At 33.7% G+C, this 23,829-nt stretch overlaps 1 protein-coding gene across 1 annotated transcript; it reads right to left on the minus strand.

Annotated features, from left to right (window-relative positions):
• Nucleotides 1–958: 958 nt before the first annotated feature.
• Nucleotides 959–23,829, minus strand: LOC145635155 (putative pre-mRNA-splicing factor ATP-dependent RNA helicase DEAH9). The gene is made up of 22 exons (XM_081686440.1): nt 23,525–23,829; nt 23,357–23,431; nt 22,365–22,454; nt 22,146–22,225; nt 18,975–19,044; nt 18,792–18,877; nt 16,852–16,921; nt 16,665–16,760; nt 14,549–14,654; nt 12,840–12,886; nt 12,663–12,746; nt 12,533–12,586; nt 12,202–12,302; nt 10,939–11,029; nt 7,993–8,157; nt 6,382–6,471; nt 5,333–5,404; nt 4,659–4,757; nt 4,051–4,137; nt 2,527–2,580; nt 2,327–2,406; nt 959–1,328 (listed from the first exon to the last, which is right to left on the minus strand). Exons 1-22 carry the CDS (start codon nt 23,768–23,770, stop codon nt 1,172–1,174), a joined length of 2,100 nt encoding a protein of 699 aa, XP_081542566.1. The 5' UTR covers nt 23,771–23,829; the 3' UTR covers nt 959–1,171.

Here is a 23,829-nt window from a genome sequence, read left to right on the forward strand (position 1 = left end):
CAATCAAAATCTGCCTCCCTTTGCAAGGGGTAGCACGTAATCGCAGACTCCATTCCAACCCCTCAGATTGCTCTTCTTCAGGAATATTCAAGTAGTCTCTTTCATTGTGACCAATCGCCTCACACATAAGGCAAAAGAAAGGCAGCCTAAATCATATATATAACTAAAGTAACAACCGCTGATATCATCCCCTATTTAAATTGTACAGATGTCAAGTTGTGGTAAAAAACTTTCCCACCTAAATTAATTGCTGACATCATATTATATTTTTATTTTTACTTATTTTTTGAAACCTTCTAATTTTTACCTTAACTTATTAAATTATATATACGAAGTATATTTTTTTTGAAGACAACTATTATAATATGTTATTCTTTTTTTTTTTTTTACATTATTATGGATTTATAAAAAAAAAACTATCTTGATTCCAAATATAATTACTCTCGGTTTAAGAGTACTCTGTATTGTATAATTTGGTTAAATTTTTACTATCTTTAAAATTATTTAGATCTAAACACCATTGTAATTAATGTTTATGTTTCTATATTTTTTTTCTCATATGAGGTACATATATAAAATATATTTATTTCAAAGAAATTTATCATGTCGTGCATCGCACGGGGCTAATTTAGTTTATAACTATAGATCACCGTGCATGGCACAAGATCTAACCTAGTATGTATATATATATCAAGAGGAGCACTTATTAAAAAAACACAAAGAGTATTATACATTTCATTAAAAGGGCCTAATTTTATCTCAACTGCACAGGGCCTCCATAATAGTTGGGATGACCCTGGTCTCAACCACTGAGCATGTACTAAAACTTAGTTGACTGTCAGATAGCATCATACCGGAAATCAATAAGAACAAATCGAGGGAAAAGAAGAGGACATTAAATGCAGATCTAAACTCTTCTTGTTCATGACAACATCACTATTTTCTGCTGAAACAAAATAAGACAAAAATCATCATTGTACTTGACTTTTATCTTGAATTACCATTCCTCAACTGATAAGTAAGTTATCTCTGAATCATTGTTGGAGAAATTTTACAGAGGCTTCAAACTAATCTAACAACACTTTTGCATTTGATACGTACAAAAAGAATATACAGTCCCTATGCATGCTAATCATGACCTTCAATCAGGTATAAGTTCTCTAGTATGCAGTTACCTAGGCAAAGTAGCACTGGAACCAGGCCCTTGATACTGATAATAATGCGGGGCAACCTCTACAAGCCATATAGGATCTATTGTCACAACATTGCGCATGTATCGACGATCAGTCGAGATGAGAGAATAGTATACAACCCACTTTGGGTTGACTCTGCAAGCAGACAGTAAAAAGTTTTAGCAACTTAAAAAAACAGTTTGTATAAACACACAAACATGCATAGCAAACTTAAGATAAATCACTAGTTATAGCACCAAGAACTTTTGTAATCGACAGTTATCAGCCTTGAGTTTGAGCAGCATATTAGAAAATTACTACCTCCGTAACGTTTATTTGCAACTTTGGAATATTTTATATCTTACAAATAATGTCCCAAAGTTGCAACTAAAAGTTAACGGAGATAGTAAAATAAGTTGGACAGAGGATAGATGTCAGGAAGCACAGTTTCCAGGCAAATAGAAAAGATCAAAGAAAATGAACTTGGTCCTGATATCAGGAATTTACAGCAATAGGGATTTCCAAGAATATGAACAGACAAAGAGAACCCCCCCCCCCCCCCCCTCTCCCCTTCTCTTTTCTTAATTTTGGAACATAAGACGGGGGATATAGAGAGCCCCGGTAATGTCATATAAGTTAAGCACCCAGTAGTCCACAAAGATTACATGAGATCAGCTTTGGCTACCAAATGCCTAACACGTAAGCGGATACCAAAAATTTCTATGTGCCTTCAAGTTTTCATCTCCCTCTGTACTGGATAAATTCTCTCCAACTTTGACATGGGTAATTAGGAGTGGCAATGATTGCAATGTGAGAGTAGTGAGCTTATCCATACACATTTCCCCTTGATAAATCACCAACCTTTTTTAAAATTCAGTCATAGAAGGGGAATATATGAAAATATTTATAGTAGAACATTATTGCCTTGAAAGTGAAAGAGGATCTTCATTTCAGATTAATCATGGAATATATTTTGGGATGGGGATTTTACTTTTTACAAATTCCAAGACAGGCTAAGGTCAAAATTCACAGCATCACAAAGTTTCACAGTCTTAAAGCAAAGAAGTTGTAATATCACATTACTTCAACATAGTAGTATAGCTTAACGATAAGCATGAAAGCACTAATGGGGGAAGAACAAGTTTTTCACCAACCTGAACAAAACAGATGAAGGGTGGATATAAACATCCTGAGAAGTACGGACAGTCTTGTATTTTCCTTCATGACTGTATGTCTGATAATAATATTAAAATAAGAATTAGTGAAAAACTTAAATTAAAAATAATTATCAGAAATTACAGAGCAACAGCAAAAACTTTTCCAAAGGCTTTTCAAAAAATATAGTTACACTCACTTCCAAATGACAAGCATTAGCAAAAAATCCAGCAGTTATTGCCTTTCTTACAACCTGCAAGTAATATCAAGAGTTATGATCAGATTTCAAGCTACAGTATAGTGTGAATTACTAAAAGCCACATATAGCTTAGAAAAAGCAAAGGTGTTCCAAGTCAGAGGTTGCAAATATGAGGAAATGAGGATAATCATAAAGGATGTATGTTCATGTGACGAGCAGATGGCATTAAGATCAAATTAAGCAGGAAATCCAACAAAGATAAAAAGGTGACAGCCACATGGAAATAGTTTGCACATGCACGTGAATGTATTACAGAAACCATAAAAAAAAGGTAAAGAAAGATATTAGCAGCTCAGGATTTTTGCCCGACACTTAGATTTCACAAAGTCTTGCTGTTTCAGCATAATCTTATATCGGTTACTCAGCTGGATAAATTTTGTTAGTGTCAACCAATCATATTTTCTTCAAAAAGCAGTTTGCTCATAACAAAGCAACCAAGGATCTATTTACTGAAACCAAACTTCATTGGATTATTGGAATAGTATGCCCCAACTTGATGTTGGGTTTGGCAGTTGAAAGGAGTGATAAAGTGGCAGATGCGAACAAGTTAAAGAGAAGTGAGGCTTAATGCATGAGTGGTATGTCGGTTTTCATGGCTAAATATGGAATCACAAAAGTATTTAAGCTATAGATTTAGTTTGATGGGTATACTAATAGTCCCCCTAACTTGAGGGTAGTAGATCTCATCCATCTGTTACCCTCCTCAATCTCCCTCCCATTCTCTCATTTAATTCAAATCCAATTCACAGTAATACCAAAAGATCCATTAAAAAGGATAATATCATTACCCTACCCTTCTCTCATTCAATTTCATTATAGCCCATTTCCTCCAATCTTACCGAACGAACCCTACATAACTGCTCTACTTGATAGTGAGTAACTGGGTATGGCTTAAAATGACCCCACTTGATGTATGCCTTGGCAATCAAAAGAAAGATAAAGGAAGTAGATGCAAATACAAATGAGGGAAGCTAGGCTTGTGAGCTGCTTTCCTATATGAAATTATGTAAATAGGCATAGGCCAAATTTAATGTTTACTAAAAAAGAAACAGAGGTAGATATGAAACCAGCTAAGGAAATGTTAGTTGGTAAATAGCTCTACTTGATGTACAATTGTACACATTGTTGAAAATAATGCTCAAAGTTAGTAAATTAGTGATTCTTGATATTAGGAACATGATCAGTTTATGCATATTATTCATGGGTATAAGTTGCGGTGCTTATTTTTAGTAATCTAGTGTATTTTATGTAGCCAATAAAAGGTCTTGATGAAGTCCATGCTCCATGATAAATAATTATAGTGCTTTACTGCATCTGAATTTGCAAGTTTGAAGTGAAGCACTAACGTGTGATGATTACCATCACAAGTAAATCGAATTAACTAAAACTAAAAACTCCAGATGCCAGAAAACTACAAACCATCAAGAGGTTTTGTTTTACAGGAAAAGAAAATATTATATCTACCTGTATATCTCTGTCACAAGATTTCAAGACTATACCCAGCCGCTGTGCCGTTCTTTTGAGTTGTTCTCTGGTCTCCAGAACTTTTTTCTGACAAAGACAAAATTCCCCAGAAATAAGACAATCAACTCAATTTTTTAAAATAATAAAATTACTTTCTTAACAAAAATCTAAACTTAAGGAGAGCTTTTAAAATAATTGTTCACCAATGATAACAGGAAAAAACAAACATAACAATAATGCACAATAAAAAGGCAAGGGAAAACGAGAGAGAACAAGGATGACATGACATTTATTATATTGTGGACCCAAGTTATCATGATGCAATTTGTTGCCCCGAATGAACATAAAGTTCAAAGATTACAAATATCTTTCATTTGTTCAGAATTGCTGAACTATAGGTGCATAGTTTTTGGATTTTATGAACTCTATGTTCATTAATCATTATCTTTGAACTATATGTTCAACAGAAACCAAGAAGTGCCAGAACCAGGATATGATTTTCATACATACTGAAGTAGTATTAACATAATCAATAATATAATCTATAGCTCTGCTATGAAAATGACAAGGATCGTAAAAGGCAACAAAGATAAATACAATGTACTAACCATAGCATGATAGTTAATAAAGTTCTTGTGACACCATTTTGATGATTTGCCGGACTGCAGAAATCCTTTGTACACATTTAGGAAAGTCACATGGTCACCCTGCATAAGCATCATATTAAAAATTAACATGGCAACTGGAATTTTCTACATCTCAATCCTTGAATGTTGTCAAATGGGATGTTTGATGGTGGGTATGATTATACAGAAGAAACTATACCCGTCCAAAAAGTGAGACACTTGTTCAAGAAAATTTGAATACTAGGCACTCGATCTTATAGGACTCTTTGAAATGGTGGGTAAAATTTATTTTCTTAATCCACCTTATAAGAATAGAGACCGAAGACCAATTCTATCCCAAATCAGTATGACCGATGTATTATTCACCCCAAACGTCATTGCCAAGAAAAAGAAACATTATAAAATAATGACAATTACACAAGGGGGGATACAAGGAGAATGAAGGGTGTCTGCATATACAGGTATAACAGAACTTATCTAACCTATTTTGTTAAATGGCAACTTGACAAGGGCTGGGATTGGGATTGTGGAAAGAAAGTATCTATCACTTTACTAAGGCCTAAGTTATGGATCAGAGTGAAGTATTCTGAAAATTGTAATTCATATATACTAAGCTATGGACCAGAGTAAATTAGCCATAGGAATTCATAACACACCTCAGCAGCAGCAAATCGGAGCTTGGCTTCATCTAGCTGCTTCTGTGCTCCCCTTACAGAGATCCAGATTGACTGCACATATTCTTAAATTTCAGTAAATCTTTCACAAAATAAAATAAAAATTGATGCTATACTTTCAACATCATACACTGACTTGTTCTTAAAGTTGTCATAAAACCATAAGAAAGAGTGTGTTATGTGATCTTTTAAGACTAAATGCCGTCAAAAGCACATTCCTATAAAGTGTTCTTAATCTTACCATTGCTTTAAAAATCAAATTCGGTCAATATCCTTTTCAAAGCACTTTTGAAAACATGTAATGACATGGAAAGATCACTCTTTAGCAAGTGTAAGGTAATCTATAATAGTACATCTGACATTCTGACCTTCCAAATCCAAGTACTGCAACTTGCAAGAACCTTGTAAAGTAGGCTTCAGATTACAGACCAATTTATATTACATAAATGTAATCCTTATACCTTCCCACCCCATCATTCTCAAAAGGAAAATATCACTCTGTAGCAAGTGTAAGGTAATCTAAAAGGAGAATTATCCTATCCTTATACCCTAAACCTCCCAGAAATTCAGTCAATTTTTTTTTTTCAAAGCACATTAGAAAACATGTGATGGCATGGAAATATCACTCTGTAGCAAGTGTAAGGTAATATCTGTACATCTGACCTTCCAAATCCAAGCATTGCAACTTGCAAGAACCTTGTAACATAGGCTTCAGATTACAGACCAATTAATAATACACAAATGTATCCCTATACCCTAATCCTCCCACGCATTGTCCTATGACTCCTATCCCCATCATTCTCAGAAGGAAAATATTTTCAAAAGATAGACTTTAAACTGGCAAACAGACACTGCCTAGTCAAACATACTTATTTGTTCCCTTCAAGGATTAATTCTGTGGCTATAATTCCATGTGCAGCAACAGCCAATCCAGAGAGAAAAAATAATAAGCATACAACTACTTCATTATAAATAACATATAAATTGCATAACAAAAGAATTCTAAGGTTAAGAAGGGGGAAGGATTAAACCTGTACAGAAAGAACTGATGCAATAGTAAGCATTTCCTCTGAACACCCTAGTTCATTAGACACAAGCAAAGCCTTTGAAAGCATGGGATCCTGTAATATAGGATTCAGAAAATCATGCACAAAGAGATAAGCTGATAAAATATAGAAGAGCTTATCTAATTCATGGTCATTCAACATCAAAAGACAAGCATAAACAATTATGACTTGTCATCATGAGCTGCAGATAATGTAAAAACACACTATAATGTTAGTGTTGAAGCATACACTCTTCATACCTAACAAGGTTTCAAATATTCCTTTCTGAGATGTCCTAAATAGAAATACTTTATGCCGTTTCCAACTGTACTGGTCCGTTATCTCTCTCCATCACATTTTATATTGTCTCCATATTAGCACTTTCTCTTAATTATTCTCTCTCTATCACAACCAATTTACTATTTGCATTTAACAAATACTGTTAATCTACATGCCAAACCAAAATGTGAAATAGTAAAATAACAAAAAGAAGTCACTTTTATCATTAAGCCATGATAATGAAATATTTAAATAATAAAAAGGGGTGATGTTATCCAACATGTCCTTTTTATTCCAACCCTTACCGAGAGTTCTTGGAGGAATGAGGAAAAGAACACAAGAACGCGATATCACAAAGTCCAACCACAAGTCCACAAGACTTACAACACGAAAATAACTAAATGTAATTGTGAATCTTATTGTTAACAGAAATTCAGCACGCTGAGAACCATATTCACATAGGCTCCTGACCCATTAGGAAAATGAGCCTTCGATAGCCTTTTTCTTCTCATGGATCATCCATTGCACATGACTACAGTATAATGATGTATGCTTTATTATATGTAATATGATCTTATAGCTAGTCTGTAATTTGACTCCCCCAACATTTTTAAATACTAAAGTCCTAATTACAGTAGGTCTGCAAGGCTTTGGAAAACCTAACCAATATAGAAATATTGCAGACTTCAGCATTCATTCACCTACCATTAGCAACATGTATCCACATACCAAACTACACTTTATGTAAGGCGAATAATGGGAAAAAGCTATAGCCAAAGTTACACGCAACAATATTAGCTAGAGTTACAACAACCAATGTCCAACAAGGCTCCCCCCTGGGCAAAGCAACCTTATTCTTGTGATAACTAACAGGTACACAAGTAGCAAGAACCATCATCTTGGAAACACCAGCCACATATTTTCTCATCAAATTAATCCTTTTATTCTTCTCTATATTTCCAAACAGGGCAATATCCGGTTGTCCGGGTTGTGTCAATTATCCAAATCTACTACTTCTATAATCACTTTCATTTGTACGTTATATTCAACATAATACAGAACAAAAAAGATTTTCCATCAGGCCAACAATGAATATGATACATCGTCAATGAATGCACAATTCTCTAATAATACTTCATTTACCAATCACTGAATTTCCAGAAAACTGTCTTGTAGGTCCGATTTTATGAGTGTGAAATCAAGTTCAATAGTCACTTTGAAGCATATAAAAGTTGCGAACTATTATGCTTTGACAGGAACTGATATCCTATTGAGAGGAACTGTCACAAAAATTATAAAGCCTTGGCATGAAAGTACCAGTGGAATTTCAGCAACTTGGAATCCAGTAGGTGAAGTGAGCTTGGCATCATCATCAAGCACACCTAGAGAGTACAATACTTCAAGAGCTCTAATCATAGCTTCTGGTGATGGTGATGCGGGCCACCCAAAATTCAAGATATTATCAATTCCTAGAGCCTTCAACTGCGCATATAGTGAAAACATAAATGCTAGTAAATATATTGTGCGTTAAAAAGGATAAAAATAATAATGTATATAGCATAGCAGTTAAGAAAACAGCAATGTTATTAGTATTAAAAAAAAAAAAAAAAAAAAAAAACACAATTCATTCAGCAGAAAAATAATTGATACAGAAGAACAGAATATGGGGACCAGGAATCCACCATCAAGGGAAAACAAAAAAGAAAAACTTGCCAAACGTCAGAAAGGGACACATTAGGATATTTACTGGTCATTTAATTGGAATCCCTCACTTTAAGGTTCAAACCACCATTAGATGAATAGACGTACTACTTGGTCAAGATAAGAAGGCACTAGGCAGCGAAGGAGGGACATAAGTCACATAACACTGCTCTCCTTCCAATTTTACTTGAAAGAATCAACGTTTGTGCTAGCTTGAATGAGATTAATGACAATCAATAATAATAAAAGAATGAAAACAAGCAACGAAGACAAAAAAGCATTTACCGTGGAAACGTGAAACCACTGCACTATAGAGTAATCTTTGATTAAGAACAATGTAGTTTACAAGCTTTCAAAGCACCAAAAAAGCTCCCACCCCAAATACACCCCTTCCCACACTCAAACCCCAAGTGTTAGGGCTTTTATATCTGAGGCCCTCTCGCTCTACATCTTACACTTCATTTCATTCTCATTATTACTCTAATACAGTGACTAAATATGAGTATATATAGTGCAAGGCATAATAAACATTCCTACGATCATAAATAAGCCACACCATTTAAATCGCAAGGTCGTAGAAAACAAGCAGGCTTGGTTAGGGCGAACCTTGCTTGGTTCGAGCCAACCACCAAGCAGGCTCGGGCGAACCTTTTCCCGGTGACTTAGAGTCACTTTTCCCTTTGAGTTCGGGCGAACATCCCACATGTTAAGGCAAACTTTCAGGCAGATAGCTCTTCATAAAATCGCCATAACTTTTTTGTCCAAATCGAGCTTATGATGAGTCGTTGGAAAGCACTTTAAACAAGCTATCACCTCCAACTTGAATCATCTCAAAATCATTTGAAGTCAAAGCTTTGCCATCCATCCGAAGCTATGCCTTGAACCGTTCTCCACACCTTCTAGACCTAACTTACTTTCATGTCCATTGATAACACGATAATATACTCGTTTTACATGCCATATTTATATGATATTTGTCGTGCTTTCCTCCTACATTTAACTATTTAAGTGACATTTTATTATATATTTCAATATTGCTCTCCTTGGATTCTTTTTCTTTGTTTTGTAGGAATAAGTTGTTGCTCGAGTTGAGCCATGAATCAGAGATGTTATTATGTGACAAAGAGAAAGAAATGCCTTCAAAGGCAGCCTACTCCACAACCTAGTTGCGGCATGTACCACTTCTCTACGGCCTACCCGCGGCTCGCGACTTTTAACTGCAGCCTAGTTGCGGCCTCTTGATTAAGTGACGAATTAGCTCAATTTTTGGGATTTTAGGAGTCCTAATCGTAAGTAAAGTCGACTACTATTTTCCTAGCATATAAATAGGTTTTAGATAGTCTTCTATTTAGCACTTACATACATTATTTTAGAGTTTGGTATTACGTTCTTCTACATTATTTTCTAGGGTTTTGCTTTGAAGATTTCATAATTGATTCCAAGTATTGATTTCTTCTCCCAATTCTCTTATTTTATTATTGTTAATTATGTTATCTTTATTGAATATCATTCTTGATTTCCTTACTATGTGTGAGTGGTTTCCTTATTCCAGGATCTGAGGAACCCAAATACGATTAATGCATGATTTAATTCTTTAAATTCTCTAATGATAATTGCAATTGATATGCTTAATTGATTGTGCTCATACCAATACTAGATTAGGGATAATTAGTATTGTTATTAATCCATTGTTTTAATCGTAATGCGAGTTGGGTTTTGACGGGTTTGAATAAATCAATTAAGGGTTAGAAGTTCATCACGGGCGTAGTTGAATGGATGATTAGGAAGTTAGAGTAATGTGCTCATAGTCTTTTATTTACATGATTCCAGAAAAGTAAGCTTGATTGTATTTAGGGAAGCCATCGATAACTAGGGAGAGATCATTGGTACTATTTAGGGATTAATTTTCCTCGTTAATCAATTGAATTATATGTTAAGGGTAGAACAACTGTTGTGTTAATTGTATTCGTGGTGATGCTTGATCAAAGATGTTTTCAACATTTGATAAATTATATTACTTAGATTTAATCGTTTTAATGAGTTCTTTAGTTATTAATTCTCATTATTATTTTGATTACTTGCTTAGCATTTATTTGAGTCTGTTTAACTAGTCAAACCATAGTCTCTTAGGATTCGATCCTTACTAGCCTATCCACATAGTAGTGGTCTTGTTAGGTTATTTTTGTCAGGTACGCGACACGCCTATCATCCATTATTGAAATGGATTGATTGAGAGCATTTGACCTCCCAACTCCAACATTGTGGATTATGATCTGATGCAGGGGGACTGTCATGGGAATTTTATTACATAACTAACTAATAAATTTCGAGATAATTATGGTCATCTTTTTTTAAGAACCACAACAGTCAAGCGATGATTTTTAATTTGGGCAGGAAAGTACATCATTTAAGAGTTCTAAGCTTCTAGCATTTGTAAAAACCTGATAGAACTAAATTTCAATTCATTTTATCTAGCAAGACAAGCAAAAATAGGACCTCAAAAAATTCCAGCATCTTAGCAGCAAAAAGCTTTTTGCAAAACATTTAAAGACGATGACTTGCCTGTATAACGCAGGAGACAAGGTTTGATCTCTGCATCTCAGGAATCCCCTCAGCTGGCATTTCATTAACATAATATTCCTCGGTATATAACCTGAGTTGAAGAAGAGAAAAGGGATAATACTATTGTAAGATTCTTGATCTCTGTTAAGCAACAGCATAACTTAGTGAATGGTTATAAAAAAAAATCTAGTGTTTGATGCCTTCAGTAGTAAGTAGCTAAACTGTAGAGCAATTTAACAATTTGCAATGACATTCAAATAATAAATCACTACTTTTTCTTTCTACCATGAAAACAAATATTCCCCTTTGTTAAATGAGCTCCTAACATACACCTACCTTTTTATGATGTACTTACTTTCCATTTTAAGGTATTTTATTTGGCGTAGCGACTTCTATGCTATTCTATCAAACAAATTTAACTATCTAACCCTTACCTTCTTTTACCTTATTTTCCTTTTTATTACACTAACCCACCTTATTACTATATCCACCTTTTTTCTTACATCCACTCGACTCTTCTTGAAATACAACACGCATACATCAAAAGAAAACAGAGGGAGTATTATCTATCCCTATACTGCAGAAAGATTCAGTCACTGAATTGGACCAATTTAGTCCCAAACATGCTCCAGAAAAATCAACTCTTGATTCCTCGAAGACTGCATCTTTTTATTTATATGAATTATCAAACACATGTGGATTGAATTAAGAGCCAGTTTTGGCTTTGGACAATGTGGTTGATGCAAAGGATTTGGCCTTAAGAGAGAGGTAGATTTTGCTGGGAAAGTCGGCTGGTTACTTGATTGATATACAAGAATTCAGCATTTAGAAGTGGGTTTGAAAACAAATCTATTGCAATTAAATTTTTCCCAAATTCCTAAGATTAGTCCATCACTTTTACTTACTTCCATTACAATATTCTCGAAATTGGAAGTAGTTAGCTTTTTCTGAAGATGACTGTAAATTTTTCAAGAAATAAGCACTACGCAGAAAATCATACTATGTGGTTTTAACAATAAAAACTTAGAAAGGTTAAATGCTTCTTATTCAGAATGCATTCCCCATGGCGAGCAAGGAAAAAGAAATGAAGTAACTCAAGGAAACCAAAATGTGAAGTCCTTAAGCAAACAATTATGCAGGGGAGCTGAATCTCCCGATAGAAAGCAGTAGTCATGGTAAATAACTAAATCACGTATGATAGAGATTTTACATGCTGATAAAGTCAGGAGAAAGGAATTAGTATAAATAAAGAAGAGAAAGTACCTGTAACATTTCCCTGGTCTCACTCTTCCAGCCCTACCTGTCCTTTGTCTTGCAGAAGCCTTTGATATGGGTGCCACCACCAAATTCTCAATATCTGACAGCTATATCACATAAAACCATCTTAGACAAAATAGCAAAAGAAAACTAAGCTTAAAAAAAAAAATAACCAACTTTAACTTCCTTTAATAAGATAGCCGATAACAGATACCCAAACATCACATGAGAAATATTCATCAAAGAAAGTACGAAATCACTCAATTCTCATACTTGGCAAACAAAGCACTCCATGATAAAGAATGAAACTTAGGAAGAAGATAATATTGAAAAGTACCGGATCATAAAAACGCTGTTTTGAGAAGCCACTATCAACAACATAGACTATGCCCTGCAAGATACATGTTTAAGTTAAGGCATTACAAAGCAGCAGCAATTTCTCATATTACATTGATACACACTATTACCTCCAAAGTCAATGATGTCTCTGCAATATTTGTCGATATTATAACCTTCCTTTTCCCTCTAGGAGTAGGAGAAAAGATCAAGTCCTACAAAGTAGCCCATAAAATCAGATGCTTGTCAGAATAAACACAGCATTGAGACAGGATTAGGCGTCATAAACCAGAGCCTACAGTTCTTACCTGCTCAGCACGTGAAAGTCCGGAGTATAACGGCAGAGCGAGCAATTCTGGCAAAGCACAATATAAAAATCAAATAAGTGATTTTACATTTCCAGTTTCCACAAACAAAGTAGAAGTAAAAATACTTTGAAACAGAAACCAACACCAACAAAGTTATATAAGCCCTTAATAACACAGTAATTCTAGCATAATGTCTAGCTCAAAACATGCATACATCTTAATTTACAAGCTACAATAGGAAAGGTACTCTGTTCTTTGAGCTACAACGTCAACCTAAATCCCACTCCTATAATCCCACCTCATACCATACCATTAGCCCAGCACTTCTATGAGGCTCCAGCCAGGGAGCAAAGGGGTCAGGTTAAAGCAAGCATATACACTGTGAGTAAGCACAGCAGAGCCCTCTGATTTCTCAATTAAAGTTTTTTTTTTGGACATAATTCTTTCAGATTTTTACTAGTGGGATAACTCTTCTACAGAATACAGACCGATAACATTTCGTTGATAAAAGGTAAATATAAAAATGAGATTGTGGGATTTGGTTGATTAAGAGCAAATAGAAAAAGAAGTTAGTGGAGTTTGATTATAGAAATGTGAATAAAAAACTAGATAAATTTGAGTTGAGACTTCCATTTAGGAACAAAAGTTTTAGGTAAAATGGGAAGTTTAATTGGGGATGGAGGGAGTATAAGACTCAACTAAGAAAGGACCAAATTTAAAGATCTAAATGTCCAAGGTTGATTCACAAATCATGCCTGCGATCCAAAACTTGAGAATTGGCGGTTTTTGAACTTTTGTAAACCATGGTCTCCCATTCAAGACCGCAATCATGTCCCTTTTAGATTATTCCAACATCATTCAGGTAGAGCTTTGGGCTCACCACATTATACCACTCGTCCACTCAATGACTTACATTAACTCTAACAATCACACCACCCTCTCCAAAAATATATAGAGTGATGCTACTATGTCTAAAAGAAATTCCTGTGCTCCAGTTTCCAGCTATGGCAACTTGATGAATTGTTGTGCCTAACATAACAGGGTCCTTGCATCAGAATCCACTTCAGTTTTATAAAATACTATTTTCACAAACATTTTCTGGGTACTACTTGGAGAGACATAGCATGTACTCAGTGGCAATATAGTGAAATTGCTCATCCATTACTCATCTAGCTTCAAACTTTCAACATTGTTAATTATTTTTATTCTGGTGCATTTTCCAGAAAATATAAAAAATACCAGCAACAGCCACTCTCTGCGAGATCGCCTGCCACAGATCAGCAGACATTTAAATCACCATGTTCAATAACAACAATACTTCCCTCCTTTCCATATCTTCTGTCGACTTACCTAATACTTCTTATTTCATGTCCCTTAACATATCAATGCAATTATGCAATACTACTTGTGAACTTAAAATTCAGTACTAAGTCTCAGTGTTAAATACCTATGTAATAATTACCAACTTCATAATATATATGCAGAACCTCAAAAGTCACTTGGAATGGAGGGAGTAATGCTCAAGGTTGAAAAATAGTGAAGATTCATCAGAGAATTGAAAATACCAGCAATCTAGCATCTTCCAAGAATAAGCAGAACTAATTGTATGATCTATGATGCCAAGGAAAGCACACTCTTTCCAACAAACTAGTATATGAAATATGGAAAACTAACTTCCTAAGAACTTAGGAAGTATGCTAATGACTTACCTCCTGAGCTTCTATCAGAACTCTGAGCTTCTTCGTTAAGCAGCTGAACAGCTGCATCAATATCATCTTGACCCGTAAGGAATACAAGGATATCACCCACTGTTTGCTATAAAACAGAAGTAAAAGCATAAAGAAAGTGAGACATAAAAGTTACTGGAAAATCAAGCAAGTTGAGAGGAAGTCCATTCACAATATAAAAGAGTCAAATGCCCAATCTACATTACTTTATTTGTTTTCCTTGATATGTGTATGTGTATGTGTATCTACAATAAATGGGAAGAACTTAGTGGAACGGAGGAAATATTATAATTTTCATTTGAATGCTGAAAATTCTTCTCATTTGGAATCTAAACAAAGCACATCTAAAGAGAACTTTCTAAATTATTCCAATATATAAGAAAAAACATAGACGAGGGATTTTGTTTGACTCATCTCAATGAGTACTTTTAGAATATCAAACTTTTATAATTTATACAATCACCTAATTAGGAATATTAACGATTAAAAATGTGTATCGGTAAACGTGTAAAAGGGAAATAGGAAAGAACTTAAAGGAATAGGAGTAGATTTTGTTGAAATTTTATTTTAATTTTTACATTATAGTTTTTTTTTTTTTTTTTTAAAAAAAAATTATAGTTTCTTTCATTTTTATTATGATTTTCATTTTAACAAGGATTGTTTTTACTTAACCACCTTCAAAAAAAAAAATCAAGTTTTGGGTTTAAATACCTTAAATATTTTTTGAATTCTACCACCTTAAATATAATCTATTTTGATTATACCACCACTTAACTAATTCATGGAGGAAGACAGTTAAGTCTTGGCAAAGTCAACAATAAAAAGTTTGTTAAGGATGTAAATTACAAAAAAAAAAAAAAAAATAAAAAATAAAATAAAAAAATAATAATAATAAATAAAAATATTTAAGTTGGTTAAACCCAAAAACAGGAATTTTCAAGATGGTAAATGTCAAAAAATTCTTTTTAATAATGTTAATATTATTGGGGTTTCATATCAATAATTTAGAATGGAAACAAACAAATTTTGTTGGAACAGATCAATTTTCACAAAAGTAGTAAAATTTCATTCACACAACTAAGTCTCCTCCAATTGTTATCAAAAACCTATACATTACACAAATTAGATACTTGAACATTAATTATACAAGTATGTTCCATGTTATCAGAATCCCACTTCACCTACTTCACTACATAAATATATACTTGCAACGTCAAGTTACAACTATTAAAGTAATGATCAACTTGTTCATTTTATTGAAGTAAAAACTGGTTCTCATTATTAAAGTTAGTCAGCTAATAGCACAAATAAAATTTACTTGGAAAATTTATAATTTTATTTCAAACAATTGTAGACAAAACACGTTAATTTCAGACAATTTCAGATTATATCAAACAATTGTTAAATAACTTTAGACCAAATAAGTTTAGATAAAGTTCAGTCCAGAAAATAATACAGGTTCTACATAAAATAATATAAGTTCAGACAAAATAAAATGAAGCATACGGAGCTTTAATCACCGCATAATACAAAATATTTAACTATACCCACAAACTTCTTTTTTATTCACCTTTGAACAACAAGGCCCCAATACAATTTCTCTCCTAGCCTCATAGGTAGTTGTAAGCAAACGAAGCTTTAATCAACAAAACCCCAATTTCACTCACCGCATAATACAAAATATTAAACTATACCCACTAACTTCTTTTTTATTCACCTTTAAACAACAAGGTCCCTATTCAATTTCTCTCCTAACCTCATAGGTACTTGTGCCCAAGAAAAAAGGAAACTTAGTTTGGGGACAGAAGGATTATTAAGTTAAGAGTAGTTTAATGGCAAACAACAATATTTCTCCATCTTTATTTTTAGTAGACAATTGTATAACATCTTATATTTCCTGTAAATTGTTGATATTTAGTGTAAAATTACTGTAATAATGTGATAACTAACACTAGGAAATTTCTTTCAACAGCAAGTGATTGAGCTAAATTTCAAGCAAGACATTTTATTGGACAGCTAGCACCTACACTGCTACACATATCACCCACTGACATAAAGATTTAATAGCTTCTTAACATGCTATAAAGCTCACTTCTACCTGTTTGTGTATCAACATAACAGTTGATACAGCAGCTCGAAGATAGTCTGCAACCGGCTCCTGAACATAATTTATTTCAACAGTAAAGCCTCTTCCCTGCAGTTTATTGTGCATGTCTTCAATATATCTTAAGTAAATAAAGTAGCAATATTTGACCAGCACAGGATCCCAAACCAGCTTAATGTACCTCAACTGAGATAATGGCAGGTTCTGTCTTTGGCCCAAGTTCGTCACCAGCTCCTCCTCGCTGCTTCTTACTAGATTAACAATGGGTATAAAGGTAAGTATGCATTAATTTGACTAATAGACTAGTTATTCTCAGCATTATAATGGTAAAATTCTTCTATTCAACTACAATATGCCATTTTCAATGGTTAATGAATAAGATAAACATATAGACTAAACCAGTACTAAATCTTCTAATTTGAATTCCACTCTATACTCAACATAACTTCACTTGTTTTCCAGAAGCCGTGTCGAATAGACCCTTAGTTTATTATATTTCTGTCTTTTCATGAATATTAGAATTCAAAACTCATTGTTTTATTTTTCTTTTGAGGCAAAAGGCCAAACTGGAGTTCTTTTATACTACCTCGTTTTTTTAGTTGACAACATTTGACTTTTACACAATTCACAAACTACACTTTGACTTATTTTGTGATTAGTAGCTACAATAATACATAGTCAAGTGGGATTTTGTTTAAACAAACTCAATGTATATTTTATTAATATTCACTTTTTATAATTTTACCTATGTTACATGGACTCAAGAACGGGTGTCAGACACGGACACATGTCCAAGTGTCCAATCTGGCAAGTTCCAAAATTTTAGGACAAGGGGACTCGGTCCGATATTTGGACATGGATACAGGGACACGTCAATACGTCACTTAAATTTATATAAACAAATTATATATTACAAAAGGTTTACATTTTTCATTATGTCCACCCCTATTTTTTTATTGTAATTTTTTCCTCGGTAAATTCTCCTAATAAATGACAATCTTCTTCTCTTCATCTTCTCTATATTAATGGTGGTTTTCGAATAAGATATATTTTTCTTTCATGTTTCCACTCTTTTTTCCTCTTCTCTCTTTACGGAAGTGTCCGAGGAAGTGTCCGAGTGCCACTTCCGAGTGCACAGTGAAGCATCAAACACGTGTCCCATGTCCGTGTTCGTGAAGTGTCGTGTCGACACGGACACTTCGCAATATTAGCCGTGTCCGATTAACATAGAATTTTACAATGTCGAGAATAAGAGATATTAATTGTTAAAATAGTGTGTTGGCAAGCGTGAAAAGAGAAAGGTGTCAACTGAATAAGAACGGAGGTGGTATTTATCTTCCTTTAGTTCCATTGGTAGACATCCTAAAATTGTCTCCTCTAAATGATTAATCCAACAACTTCAAATGAGTTTCTAAATCTAAGTAGGAACAATTCCTTGATTTCATTCTCCTAGATTAATTATTTGAGGTTGATGTTTTTGTTTATATATTTTTAAAAAAATAAACAAAATAAATTAAATAAAATAAAAACCACATCCCCCATATGCTTTTCCCCAACTATTAGCATAAGTTCACTAGTAGGATCTAGTCTCTTTTAAAAAAAAAAAAAAAAAAAAACCTTCTACACAATAAAATTTGAATACTAGCTAGAACCATGAGTCATGCCATGAACCACCACAACCTATGTGTCAAGGACTCCAGGTGACAAATAAAATCATTTTATAAATTTGTACATAATTTTGTCCAAGGGACATACCAACATCATGAGTATCAGACAAAAATTCTAGGTGAAATGAAGTCGAAGTAATGTTTGTTATGATGTGTGTAAAAGGTGCATCCAAGGACTTTTTTTGTCTAGGCAAGGCAATTTCAATATGGCACACTCAATAGCAAAAAATGTTGTTGAAGATCCCCAAAGCCTCATTGGGTCAGTGCACCTTGAGCCTTTTTATACATACATTGGTTACAATCATGCCAAAATGCCATAACAAAACGCCTGTTATTTTGTCGATCAAAATAGCACAAAATTGCATACTATTGATGAAATGAATGCAATAGGCTTTCTTAAACTCCTTGAAACAGAAAAAACAAGGTAATAAAGAGAGAATTTGATATATAATACCTAACTCTGAAGAAAGAAGCTATGGATTTTGCTTCAATAGTAGCAGATGATATAATCAAACGCAGTTCAGGCCTACGCCTTTGAATCTGAAATTTGGTTACAAGGGCAACATGTTAAGCACAAGAAAACGATGTCGGCATGGCAACATTTCAATGTCAATATAAACTGCAATTTAAGAAATACCTTTTTCAAGAGACCAAGTACAACATCAGTTGAAATAGACCTTTCATGTGCTTCATCTACCATGACAACACTGAGAAGCCAAGAAGCAAAAAATGGAGAGATTCAAAAATTATTCTCAACAAAAGTTCACAAAAGGCATGAAAGCTATTCATGTTTATATAGGAAGCTAAACCCAAAGAAGATATCAAAGTTGACTTTTGAACAAATTAGTTGATTAATAGAAACAACAAATAAAATAATAAATACAAGGTCCATACAAGAAACTAAAGGTCTACGAACACTGAACACTAAATAGTGTTGTACATCTGCCAATAAGCTACCAATTTTTTATAAAGATAGTTCAGTTCTACTGAGTAATGAGTAAAGACTATGGAAGAGTTTATACTGGCAAGTTCAAATGTTAAATAGTTTCTAAAAAAAACTGTTTCAATACAGGTCTTTGCTTTCAATTTAGACCACATTTTTAGACCCTAACTTAGCCAATGTCCAATGAGATAGATCAATATAGCATCAATGAAGAATAAAAAAAGTGCCATACAAAATATTATGTAGTTTTACAAGCACACAACAAACAGCTCCAACTTATAAACCTAAGGGCATGCCTAGATTGCCAGTACAGGGGGGATAAAAAGGTTGTAAAAACCTGATATTTTTGTTTGCCTAGATTGGAAATAAAAATATTTAAGATATTCCCCTGAAAATGGTGTAACTATTACCCAGGCTTCCCCAAAAAAAAAACTATCCCCTTTATCAAACACTTCATGACTTCCACCTCTCTCTCCCCATTTTCTCTCTCCTCTTTCTCCTATTTCATTCCACCACCAACTCCAACGCTTCCTTCCACCACCATCTAATTTCAAATTCTGATGAGCCTACCACAAACATCAACAAGTTGGGTTAAATTCAAGTCTGTGGTGGTCAACATTGCCCATAGATTTCAGACCAAAAACTTTCACAGTCAATTCAACAACCAAGGAATTGATTTTGCCTACCTGAGAAGGTTTATCACACATCAGTAATTAATTAATGGAAAAATTGGCCGCAACAACACCAACTATGATAAAGGTGCGTATAGCAGCACAAATTTTAAAAGATGCGGTCTACAGCACAAACTATGTAATTGGGTGCACATATTAGCATAAATGACACTAATGAACTAAGGTTTCATGAAAAAAAGTGGAATATTAATTATTTTAATATAATTGTATAAACATTATTTAAGCTATATGATTTTCCATCGGGCGTGATTAAATTAGCCTTACCTTTTATTTATTTTTTTCATTTAAGCATTTCTTAACCTCCACCATTATATTAAGCGGATTCCTTCCAAAAAAAAAAAATGGTGCTATTATTTTTCTTTGTTTGCTTCTCCAATTACTTTTTCTAATATCGATCTCACATGATTGATTTAGTTTCCTTTCCCTTCCCACTTAGTTAAATACTAAATTGATAAATAACAAAAAAAAAAATAGGGTTTTTCTATATAATAACCCTGTTTTTTTCACTTTTCTACGTTGTGCCCCAACATATATCACTTTCTACACTTTAACCCCAATACATTTTTTGTTTCCATACGGTAACCTTGCCGTTAAAAAATTCCGTTAGTGGGGCCCACTCTCCATTATTAATATTTTTTTATCGATTTGCGCGTTGAAAAATATTCCGTCAAAGGTTTAAAGGGCTATTTTGGCCCTTACGACACAAATTGAGCCCAGATTTGGCAAAAAATAAATGTAAATACCTCGTTTTGTGTGTTAAAATGTAAACACGTAAATCGAGACATTTCTTAATAAGCAAAACGAGGCATTTACGTTATTTTTTTTCCAAATCTGAGCTCAATTTGGTTCCTTAAGAACCAAAATAGCCCCCGAAATCGTTGACGGAGTATTTTTCAACGAGCAAATCGATAAAAAAATACTAATAATGGAGAGTGGGCCCCACTAACGGAATTTTTTAACGGCAGGATAACAGCAAGGTTACCGTATGGAAACAAAAAATATATTGGGGTTACAGTGTAGAAAGTGATATATGTTAGGGCACAACGTAAAAAAGTGAAAAAAAAAAAAAACAAGGTTACTATATAGAAAAACCCAAAAAAATATCATTTGAATACCTTTATTCTACAAGACTTTAGCATACATAGGTAACTTTCTAATACCAAATCCCACAAAATGATTTTAAATACTTAATTCAACAAATAATTTTAGAATTGGATTTTAGGATATGTCAAATTTATTTTTATTTATTTTATTATTTTTTTTTTTTAATGTACAACACTTAAATTGTGGAGGTTAAGAGAGAATAATTTAAAGGGAAAAATTTAATTATAATGGAAGAGGAAACGAAGTCAATCATCACATGAGATGTAAAAAAGTAATTGAAGAAACAAACGATAGAAAATAATGGCGAAAACCTTTTGAAATAATTCAATTTAATGTTTACTTAATTACATGAGATGGAAAATGAAAAATTAAGTACAATGGAATTAATCAAAACTATTTTTAAACAAAAAAGATTAAAAATATTTAAGATTTCACTTTCAGAAGAAAGCTAAATTTTGCCAATGTCATTTTATGTTGTTATGTGCACCCAAGTGCATAGTTTGTGATGTTGAGTGCACCCTCAAAAGTAGTTTGTGATGTTGAGTGCACCCTTAAAAGGTTGTGCTGCTACACGCACCTTTGTCATAGTTGGTGTTGTTATAGCCAATTATTCCTTAATTAATTAATTAAAACTTAATGGTGGCTTACAATGTGGGGGTAGGGTTTATGAGGTGGTTGGTGTAGTGGTCCATTCAAGTGGGTGTTATCAATAGTGTTGCTCTATTGGTTCAAGCTTGCCAATCTAGGAAGGCTTAAAGAGAATATATATATAAATAAAGCTTTGATCTTTACTCTGGAATTGATGCCAAACTTTGAAAGCTAAAAATATACCTCCTTAATGATTCCTCCTATAAATTATGCTTCGTCAGATTTTAATCTCTTAATTAGTTAGGCTGAATTCTATGTCATTACAGGTACAATCTACAGCTGACTGTAATGTACAAAACAGTCAAGAGTTTAATACATAATTCCAATGAATAGGCTTGTTAATCTGTTCACCTTTCCTTTTCCCATTTTCTTTTTTTATTGCATAAATTCGGATATGTTACAGAATTGTTTAATTAAATACCTGTACTTGGACAGAAGAGGATCATCCATCATTTCCCTCAGCAACACTCCATCAGTAAGAAACTTAATTCTGGTAACACCCTGTGCTGGCAACACAATATCATTCCACATCGGTAACATATAAGTAAAACACACTGCACAAATTGCATATAATGCAAGTTGAAAATTATGCACATAATGAGAGTAAGGAATAGTAATTGGCCAGTGAAAGGGTCTTTACCGGAGTTGTTACATCTTCAAATCTGATTACATATCCAACCTCCTCGCCAAGTTTAACACCCATTTCTTCAGCAACCCTTGAAGCAACTGACTGAAATTTCATTCGTCAAAATGGACGAGCAGTAAAGAGTTCAGTGTATATGATACAATTAGCAGAAATTCCAGAAAACCAAGAAACTATTGGTCTAGCTAACATTCCTAATATATTCATGCCAGAGTTCCCCACTCCAAATTTATTGTAGCGCAAAAATGAGAGTGATACACTCTTTCAAACACAACTTTGAAGCATGCACATCTATATTTTATTTCCGAAAAAAATAAAAAGATATAGCTTATCAAGACACCAAACTATGGTGTTATCAAAAAAGAAGAAGAAAAAAATGACACCAAACTACCAAAGTATGAAAAAATGCCTTACATATGCTAGAGCTCACCATCATAAACACTGCAGTGCAAATTGAAAGCAAAAGGCACCTTTGAAGCACATGTATTAAAATCACAGTACATAGTCCAAAGACCAAATCGAAGATTAAATTACGAAGATCAATAGCTACTGTAAGCATAGACAACTATACTTCTAAATTACAGGAAAACACAAAAATGCAGCCGGACTCTCAACTTACAAACCAGGCTCTCTTTTCTCTCCCTTCAAATTGATATATTAACCTAAAATAAATTCTGAATTAGGTTTATTAAGCAGGCAAAAAAAACTAATATTACTTCTTCCAAATTCGTAATAGCCTACATAAAAAAATGTAACCTAGTTAAATTACACTCGTTGAATACATACATTTTCTTAATAATTCAACCTAACAAACCAAATTATATGCTATTTAACACATAAGGAGTACATTTAGTCAACAAGCAATCATCAATAACACCACATTATCGATATTCGCCAACGAAATCATCAACTGGAGAACTTATTACAGTAATATACAAAGAAGCACAAAACAGAAGTACAAAACATTAGAAAAATTAAGAGCACAATACCTGAACAGCGAGACGGCGAGGCTGAGTGCAAGCAATAACATGACCAGAATCAGCCCATCCTCCTTCATTCAAATACTAGAAATTCCAACAAAAACAAGCAAAATTCATCAAAATTGATAAACAATTGAAACAATAAATTGAGCATAAAATTGAAGAAAATGAGAGAACCTGAGGAATTTGAGTAGTTTTTCCGCTGCCAGTTTCGCCGACAACGATGGTAGTAGCATGATTTTCAACTAGAAAGAGAATGGCGTCTCTGCGCTTATGCACCGGCAGGCGCTGGCGCTGCTGCTGGATGTTGTTGGCGTATCCGAAGCTGGAAGATGAAGAGGAAGAATGGAAGAAGAGAACGCCGCCATCTTCGTCTTCTACCAGTCGAGGTTTCTCGGTTCCAGGCTTCCAGAACTTCGCCATTGTTGTTGCGCTTTTGAGTTTTACAGTTTTGGTTATATGCTGGACTGCTGGAGTAACAA

The sequence above is a fragment of the Chenopodium album genome, chromosome 6, assembly GCF_948465745.1.
Source record: "Chenopodium album chromosome 6, dcCheAlbu1.1, whole genome shotgun sequence".
NCBI lineage: Eukaryota > Viridiplantae > Streptophyta > Magnoliopsida > Caryophyllales > Amaranthaceae > Chenopodium > Chenopodium album.